The sequence below is a fragment of the Pituophis catenifer genome, unplaced genomic scaffold (genome assembly GCF_029215685.1).
Source record: "Pituophis catenifer annectens isolate HBS135680 unplaced genomic scaffold, rPitCat1.0.hap2 SCAF_2, whole genome shotgun sequence".
Taxonomy (NCBI): Eukaryota; Metazoa; Chordata; class Lepidosauria; order Squamata; family Colubridae; genus Pituophis; species Pituophis catenifer.
The window spans coordinates 140,137,239-140,146,975 of NW_027256882.1; the positions used below are offsets into that span (position 1 = coordinate 140,137,239).

Consider the following 9,737-nt stretch of genomic DNA (forward strand, 5'->3'; position numbering starts at 1 on the left):
ATCTCTCTGAGCAGGCGGGATTTTCCCTCGCTCACACACGCGCGAGGAATCCGCGGATGGAGGTCTCGGGACGGATTCTCCCGCTTGCGGAGACTTTCAGAAAATATCCGTGAAGGCATTGTCGGAGAGCGAAGGAAAAAAATGAAATAAAACCACTAAGCGGTTAAAATAAGGTTGCAAAAGGGGGCATTTGGAAAAGAGAAGCAAAACCGTTCCTGTTTTTATTTCTCCCTTCGCAGCAACCGATGCAAAGGATCGATCTGCTGCAATATTTCTCTCTCTCTCTCTCTCTCTCTCACACACACACACTCCTTTTCTTTCTTTCTGAGGGAAGGAAAAAAAAAAAGGGCAGCTCAATCGGGCGCCCCTCCCTCGCCCCTCCGCAGTCTAGGGCGCCCGAGCCTCCCCGCAGCTCTCCAAGGCCCCTCAGATCCCCTCCGCTCCTTTCACCCCGGCGCTCCGCACTGACCTGTGTGCGTAGCCATGGAGATGGGCGAGGGGAAGTATTTCCCGGGCTGGAAGTGTCCTCCGTGCTGCACCGAGTTGTGCCCGGCGGAAGCGAGGCGGCTGGAGCTGTTGCGATGGCCCCGCTCGGCCAGGAGGGGAGGCGGAGGTGCGAACTCCCGGCCATCCATACCGGGGCTGCGCTTCCACGACCGGAGCCCCCGGCAGGAAAGGGGCTGCGGGACGGCCTTGCAGCGGGCGAAGATTCGCCCTCTCCCCGGGAAAGGGAAATCTGCAGGCCGCAGGAGCGGGGAAGGAAGGAGCTCCCCTCAACACGAGGCTAATCGTATCTCTCCAAGAGGCCTCCGCTTCTCGTGGCACCGGCGGTGTGGCTTCATTCTCTGCAAGGCAAAGGAAGAAGAGAAGATCAAGCGCGTGAGGAAGCCGTCGGCGTGGACGGATTGGATTAATCGCGGCCAAAAGTACCCGAGGGCGAGAAGCGGCCACCTCGTCCTAGAAGCCCCGCCGATGGGTTCCCCCACCCAAAAAAAAAAAAAATCCCCCCACGAGCCTGTGGAAACTAACTCCCCGCACACACGGCGCCGCCTTCTACGTCTCTCCCTTGTTTGCCGCCTGCCTTTCCTTTGTCGAACGGAGCAACTGGTTCTTACGGATTACATGGCGACAACCAGATTTAAAACAAATACATCGAACTCTTTTCAAAAAAAAATCAACGTGGAAAATAGAAAATGCAACAACAACGGCGCTTCCAGGCCTTGTACTTTTTTTTTAATTACCGCGGCGAGGAAGTGGGGAAGAGATTCAGATAAAGCGAGAGGCCCTTAAGATGAAAACAGGAGCGGTGCCTCGTGTAAATTGGGGCGCGGGGGGGGGGGGAGGGGGTGGGACGGCGGCGAGGTGGTTGGAGGTGGAAAAGGCTTTAAATTGTATTATGTTCTAGTTCTGTTCAACTATGGCGTTTGTAATTTTGAAGTGTTAAGTGTTCTCCCATGATTACTTGGGTTATTTCTTTGCTGCCGTATCTACACCACTAAATCTTCAAATGGATGGTTTTAAAAATGTTAATGTTAGGGATAGGGGAGTGTCTTTCCTTTGCCCCTATGTTAAGTGTGATGCTTTGCTTTACATACATATGTACGGGGTGGAAGGAATGGGGATTATCTTTGGTTTGCTGGCTTCCCAGTTTACAAACCAGTTGCCTTGATGCAATCCAAAAGAATGAGTTCCTTGCGCAGACCCCCGATGAGGGGAAGAGAGTTTGTTGGGCTTCAGTTACTCAAGCTCAGAAATAAATATTTCACTGCAGACACTTGAGTGACAAAGTCCTGCATTCCTCCTTCAAGGGCAGGGGTTTAAATTCTACAACTGTATTCTTAGACAAAACAGTTATGTAAGGTCCTTCCTGTGCATTCATTCCATTTACACATAAGGGGTTTCTGGCTTAGACCCAATGTGTGTAACATTAGGCCAAGAGGAAGGAGGGGAGATAAAAAGATCTCAAACCAAACCCCCCCTTTCCCCCCCCTTCAGACTTGTGCTGCACTGAAAGATCTCACTAGCTTCTGGATACAAAAAATGTGCATCTCCTGTATTAAAAAAAAAAAAACTCACTGAGCTATCAATGGAGATCTAATGCTTCCAAAGGGGGAATGAGGGGTACCCAAATTATTTTCTTCCTTTACAGTGAGGCGATTAATCCTATGTATCTGTCCTTATAGAGAACACTGTTGGAAGGATCCACAGCCCATTCGACCCATACTGAAAGTAACTCCACGCTGAACATGCTTACTGATTAACATTCTGGGAGAAAGGGAAAACACATTTGCTTACCTTAATGTGTCATGATTGGAACAATGAAACAATATTTTTTTATTTACTGAACACCATTTTAAATGGTTAGGTATAAAGCTTTTAACTCTTAACATTGCTGGACTACTTGGTGTTTGATTTAATCTATAACTGAAAACAAGGTATTAAATGACTACATATTTGCACAGCGGATAAGATTACACATGCACACATGCACATGTGTGTGTGTGCGTGCACACCTACATAAAATAAAGAGGGGGGAGGAAAAGAAATATGGAGAGCTTTCTATTGTAAGTAAATGGAACCACTACGTACAAAAATACAAGTTTCTTTATTACTGGAAATTTTAATCATCTGCATATTGCGAATATTTTATATTTTGCAGTTGGGGGAATTATAAGAAAAATGTACATTCTTATTCCCACCCACCCTGTTTAACAGTAAAAGATCTTCCCAGAGAAGCAGCAGTAAAAAAATAATGGACTGGAGGGAGGGGGTCGTGGAAGAGTTGAAGCCTGGAAGACAAAAGCGAAATTAGCAACTTCAGCAAGTTTGAGTTAGATACATCAATATGAAGGGAACATTGTGTATTGGTTTACCTCCCCTCCCCCTTATGATTTTTAAAAATATTTGCATATTTAAGGGGGGGAAAGTATCAGCCTGAAATATACTAGCCGATTAGAAATCCTGATTATAGGTCAAGGAAAAGTTTTAGCATCAGCGTTCCAGGAACAGCACTTTTGCTACCACATACCGTGCAAAGGATTTGTTCTAAGGTCGGGTCCATTTTGGCAATTGCTATTGCCGAAAGAGGAAAAGTCAAACCAACGTTTCTCCAAACCGGTAAACGGGCTGAGGTGCAGCGCGAGGGCCTCCGGATCCAGTCATCTAAATCAGGAACGATCTTGCCTTCGATCTTCCTTGGCTTCCCTTCGGCGCTGCCGAAACTAAAGACGATTCTTTACAAGGAGGAGGACGCGTCGCCGAAGAGAACGAGGTACTTTAAAATCAATAGCCGAGCTCGGACTTCCAAAGGAACAAAAGGACGGTGTAAATTTGTACGGTTCGGTTCCAGGGAGCTACGCCCCCCTCCCTTGTTTTAATTGGGGCAAGGAACGGAACGGTGTGTGTGGTGGGGGGGAAGGGAGGATAGAATAATCCAGCGGTAGTTTCTCTGGTCAATTGTACTGAGTCGCCGAGGTTTTGCGCGGACTAGAAATACGCTCTACTCTCCAAGAGGTGGACGAAGAAAGAAACTGAAGATCCGGCAGAGTTCAAACGCTTCGGCGCACTGCTCTCGGGCCTTGTCGGAAAAAACAAAAAGGGTGAGGAAACCTCTGCCGTGCTAAGTCCTTCTCTTAGCCCATCGAAGATCTCTCGAGAGCGGCAGCCATCAAAACGGTCTGCCGCTGTTACAACCCGAAGGCTGCTAAAAAAAACCCCTCAGAGATCTCTCCCAAATTGTGGGGATTTTTCTCTACCAGCTAAACGCATTTGGAACAATTTCATTTTGCTTAGATATTCAATTGCTTGTTTTCCCCAGAATCGTTTTTTTTTTCCAAATTATTATTTTGCAAAGTAACAATGATCATTATTATTACTGAAAAGGAAGCTGATATTGTTTCGATATATTGAGCTGAGCAACAAGGCCACCACCCAAAGCATTTGGGGCATTTTAAAATCAAACGATTATCGCAATCATTGCGCACAGGCAGAGAGATTGAAAGAGGAAGCCGAGAAACAAAAGCGTGCCACTGAATTATTCAGTTTCGAGAAACCTTTCCCGTCCGTCAAAAAATCAACTATGGTTCACCGTTTTAAACTGAACCCAAACAAGCAAGACGGATTTTCTTCTTCTTTTTTTAATTAAAAAAAAATCCTTAAGAGGCATCCTAACGGCATGTTTTCCTCCACGGCAAAAGACATTTACCTTACCGTGCGGAAGATCAGTATACATGCGCATACCCCGGCGGGCAAATAAATAAAAATGCGTATTTTCTTTATTGTTTTCATTTTTCGTTGTAATTTAGAACCCTCAGGAATTCAAGTATTTTCTGACGCAGAGCATCTTGAACATACAGCAGGAAGGAATCAAAATCACAAAGATCTTCTATTATGATTCGTTTTAGAGAAAAATGGAGGCAGCAAATTTACATGTATTCCTTTTGCCACAATGTCTATTTGCCACAATGCCCATTTGTTTCCCTTGCAAAGCAACCATTTACAGTTCCATTTTAAAAAAAGAGCAGACAATCTGATTAGAATTTCAGGTAAGAAATATGCGAATAATCATAGATTTTATTAGCACTACACGGAGCAGTGCACAAAATTTCCGGGAAATAGAAGCCATTTAAAAAATAAAACACGAACATGCATATATCTCATAAGTTTGCATTTCGTTAGAAACAATATGCATTTTCTTTCCCAAAGGAACGTTTTTTTTTTTAAAAAAATATTCAATTTAGTTGAGGAAAGGATACAATTGTTACATTTTTCAATCGTCAGGTATTTGCATTGCTTTTAAATATATATATTTGCAGCAATGGTTTTGCTTATTTATATATATATTAGAACTGACCATTGTGAAGGTATACATATTAACAATAAATAATTTATCAACAAATCATGAACGTTCAAAATGCTAAATAAATTTTAGTTACTTACTGGAGGGAGGGGTGTTCCTTTGCACAGAGGGAACGCAATACAATTAAATCAGTGAGTGGGACTTTGTTGTATTCCTATTGGTATTTGCACTGTGCTGACTGTTGCACTGTAAATGCACTGGCTGCTGCTCCTTGCAGAAAGGAAAAAAGACCCTGTCGCGAGCTTCAGCTTCCCCAGCCTCGCATCTCAGTCCTACAAGCAACTCTCCCTGCATACTAATAAGCTCGTGCCACTCACTCAGGGTGAGCACGCTCACTGATTGGACGCCTTGTCCTCCACGGTAATAAGCTCGTGCCACTCTCTCTGCGTAAACAGGCTTCCCAATAGGTTGGCGCGGGGCCAGGGAACTGCCAATCAGAGAACAGCAGGACTACTACTCAATCCAATGGCGCCTAATTCAAGTCCCTACAGTTGCGCAGCTCCCCTCGCGCAGCTTCCCTTTGCTTTAGCTGAATGGAAATGCGTAGCAATGCGAAGCGGGAGGGAGGAGAGGGGGGGGGGGAGAGAGAGAAGCTTTGCAGAATGGGGAGCTAGGGAGTCCCAGCAGAAAACTGCTTCAGCTCGTAGGCATGCACTCACGCCAATCAGCTGGGCAGCGAAGGGATACTTTTTGGTACTCTCTTTGCTTTGATAAATTGGACGATGCGCTACAACGGCAAAAGTGGGAAATCAGAGCAGTGTACAGATCAGGACGTCAGAGACTGCGTTGCCTGCCCTCCGGCAGCTTTTAAGAGTTACTTGACAAACGAAATACCGAGAGATTTAGAGCGATTTAGGTCCTAAGTATGCTCTTATAGTCTTCAGCGCCTGTGGATTTGTCTTTAAACAATTCGAACAGGCGAATCGCTTTGCCGCCACCTTAAATGGGCGTTTTGCAAGCTCAGGAAAGTCCCTTTGCTAGGTTTCTTGCTCACAAACACATGCAAAAACCTTTGCGGTTTATCAAAACTGGAGATTTGTTTGTAATCCGGTCGTTCTTTCCTTTCCCTTTTTTGTCTCCCACGCGTCACATTTCCGTTAAGACTCCCTGCCCATCTCTACCACCCCCCTCCCCGTCGTTTGCACCGAGATATGCTGTCTCGGTAAATTGCCACTTTTCTTGTTAAATAGGGCAGTCCTATACACGTTTCCCTACTGTACGATACCATCGCTCCCAAGGCCCATTTTAACGCTGAAACCACACTGCATAAAGCCTTCAAACGGCTTTGTACCGGCAATTGAGAGGTTAACCGCATAGGCTTTAGTTTCTCTCCCACCCCCTTCAGTCTTTCCTTCCCCACTTCCAGGAGACGCCTTGATTGGTTGGCAGTCTCCCAGCCCGCTGTCCATCACCCAGTGTAAACAAGGCGCTGATTGGCTGCTCGCCAGTCCGCACTGGGCTGCCTGAAAAAAGCAATTACTGGCCCCGCGGTTTGCAGGGGGCCCGGGGCTGGTTTGATGAAAGGAGATAAGCTGGGGACTGTTTCCAGCGCACACACACCCAATGCACTCCCCCCCAGTTCCCCGAGGCAGCGCCTACCGTCCCTTGAGCCAAAAGAAGGTCAAAGAGTGGAGAGGATCAAAAGGAGGAAAGAAAAGGGGAAACGGACTGAGTCCCTATTAGCGATTTTGAAAGTAAAGCCATTCATTCAAGGCAGGTTTGGTGCATCGGTCACCGGAGGGACGGGGGGGGGAGGGGCGGACTGATCAGCGGGGACTCCTCCCTTTACAGATTCGGGGTCTAAGGACTCACGGCGGTGCAGCCTCGTAGGATGAGGAGCAAAGCTTGGAAATGTCTCGCTCTTAAATGGGGCAAGGAAGGGAAGGTTGCGAGAGAATGCCCGGAGAGCCGCGAGCCGACCAAGCCGGCTTCTCTATCTGGGTAGAACACGACGCTACGGAAAAAATCGGTTTCATATGCTCCGCTGCGTTTATAACCTCGGTCCAGAGCTTCACAAATTTCAGACAGGAGGAGCAAACTGGATCCATCTTGAGTGTGCAAAACTCTACGCCTCCGGGAGAACGTCCCGCTTTGGCACAGGCGGAATCTATAGCGAAGCTAACCGGGAGAAATGTCAGTTCCAGTGATCGAACGAGGTTGAAGGACGTGTACGTGTGTATGTGTGTGTGTGCAGGCGATGCCATGGCAGCGGTTGGGAGGCTCAGAATTCTCTCCAGCCCCCCCCCCCCTCGTGATTACGATTATTTTAAAAAAATTAAAAGGAGCCTAATTGATTTAAAAATGCAGAATAAATCAAAATAACCCGTAAGAGATATTAGATTACAATGGAGCTATTCATTAACCAGAGGGGCGAATTAAATTAAAAAGCTGCGAGTGAATATGTGTGTGTGTGTGCGTGTATTCCGTGCTTATGTGTATGCTTCAGTTAAAGGAGAGAACTTGCATTTCCCATCATGATGAGGATGGGGTTTGCTGAAATTAGGCACCCATTGAATATCCAGAAGGGGGGGGGAATTATCCCAATAGCCCAACACACTACGTGCTGATAAAATACTTAGTTTGGATCAGCACCTTCCAAGTGGTGGTGAGAGTTTTTTATTATTAACACTATTGCTGTTCTTCATATCACATTGTTAATGGATCAATTATTGTAAGTAACTTAGATACATATAAGCATCTACAATTTGCAATCTTGTGCCCAAGGCAGAGCCGGTGTTCAAACAAGATGAAATCCCAAACATGCTAGGTCCCACTTACTTTCCAGATATTTTAGACATAAAATTTACATGGAAGATCCTGAGAAACACACTTTCTGCTAATACCATAAATGTATCTTCCAAAAAGAAATTACAACCACACAAACATTTTAAATTTTAAAAAGTAGGTAGGAGAATATATAATTCTGAAAGGAGCCCTATTTGTGGACAGAGGGAAGGAGGGAGTGGTTCCTGGAAAGGAGAGTTGGGGCTCTTGAATTGGTCTCATAAAAAGTGAGAGCCGAAGAGGGAAGAACTGAAAGCGAAGGCACTTTTCAACTCATCCTTTCTGCCGGGAACACAAGGTCCTATCAGAAAACCTACAGGTTCAAAGCAGAGATTTGAAAGAAAGAGGCCATTCTGCAGGCAAAAATTAAACAGGAGAAAAAAACTACATTTGCAACAGCAAATCTGACACATATATGCATACATAACACATGGGAGATGACGATAAAGCTGTGTGTCTGTGTGTGTACGCGCGCAGTGGCCTCCAAAAGTCTTCAACCCGCAGACGATCTTGCTGTTTATCTAGGCCCTCAGCCAGAACATCGGCTGGTAGGCGTGGGAAGGGGTCAGAAGGGATTCAGTTGGATCTGTCTGCAAGGCAAAGTGGGCCTTACAAAAAAACAACAAAAAAAGCTGTAATGCCTGGATTACCTCCCCACATTGGAACAGGATCTAAAAAACTGTGAAGCAACTTTTGATTCTTCTGGGGAATAAGAGCAATGGCGAGACGGAACTTGTCTACCTAGATGATCTTGGGTCCCTATCTTCTAAAATGACAAACCCAGAGGAAGAATACGGACTGGGAGTTTTCATCTGGTCATGCTGCCCTAATTTTCCTTTAATATGTCCTGTATTTCCATCTCTAGATTGTCTTTCTGCTCCTCTTTTTATTGCCACTCGGCAGAGAGAAAATTTCTCGCTCAGTTGAACAATAGCTTCCTAGTCAAACCAGACTCTCACCCTGACCTCACTTCCATTTCCCTGAACAGAGAGCCCTTCGGTGTCCTCGTGTTGGCCCCACGACAGGCATTGGATCTGTCTGCAAGGCAGGGTGGGCCTTGATACAAGAAATCCTTGCTGGTTTCCAGGGTTTGGAGTCTTAAAAGACTTAAGGAACACTTACAATTCCATGTCTTTTCCATGCAAAAGAGGGAATGCCACTTCGGGGTACTCTGTCTTTTGCAATAGAAGAAAATTAGCTCTGTTCAAACATTACAGACACAAATTGCAACATGTGAACAAGAGTCACCCACTTGATCCTAAATATATTTGCCTGGAGTAAGTAAGGCTGGCTACTTTGGCCTGAATTTCTTTATATTTATTTAATAGGGATTATTAAATTATTTATTTATAATCTTGGAAAGCAGCACAACAGCAGGATCCTCATCCTATTTACCGAGAAATAAATGCCAACTGGCCAGGAATCCCTTCCCAGTTTAGCAAAACTCTAGTGCCAATGTCACTCCAAAGGAATTCACTTGTTTTAATAGGTTTAGGATCACAGTTTTAAGTCAAAATTAAGTCTAAGGTGCACTGAAACCTATGTAAGTTTTCCCCAGGCAGATGTAGCTGATTTGTGAAGGTGACAATGTCTCCACAATGGTGGGACAGCAAATCTTATTCCTTTCAGTGGGTTTTCTCCATATAGGAAGGCTGTAGGATCAAATACTGTTCAGGCAAACTTCCACAAAAGCCAATCCTTTAACTTTGAAAAGAATAGATTTCTGGGCCTGGTGCACAGAACTGCTCCTCTTGGTAAACTTTCGGCAGGAACACTGATCCAGGAGAGGACTTCCTCCACTATTTGAGGTGTGTATTTATTATCAGTTTGTTCGTTTGTTTGTTTCAAAGTGCATGATGAGACAGGTGAAAGTTGAGGTGCAGGACGCAACAGTAGTTCCAGATATATTTTGTTGTGAGTTGGGGCCAGGAAAGAAGTGGTTTAGGGGTGCTTGTTCTTTCAGGTGGTGTTTGGTTGTGAATGTGCCAGGTCTCTGCAAAAGCAGCAGTTGCCCTGCAGTGGCGAATGGATGGAAGGGTAATTAATGCAAAGTGACTGATTGCTCTTGAAGAAGGCCGGTCCAGCAAAGGGGATT

The 9,737-nt window shown here is 45.4% G+C and overlaps 1 protein-coding gene across 1 annotated transcript in view; it reads right to left on the reverse strand.

Annotated features, from left to right (window-relative positions):
* Positions 1-5,129, reverse strand: part of BAHCC1 (BAH domain and coiled-coil containing 1) — a 111,129-nt gene extending 106,000 nt beyond the window's left edge. The window contains exons 1-3 of the mRNA XM_070937699.1: positions 4,939-5,129; positions 3,029-3,577; positions 470-845 (exon numbers count right to left, since the gene is read on the reverse strand). Coding sequence (XP_070793800.1) covers positions 470-635 — 166 coding nt within the window. The 5' untranslated portion in view covers positions 636-845; positions 3,029-3,577; positions 4,939-5,129. The remainder of the gene's footprint in view (positions 1-469; positions 846-3,028; positions 3,578-4,938) is intronic.
* Between the last annotated feature and the right edge of the window lie 4,608 nt (positions 5,130-9,737).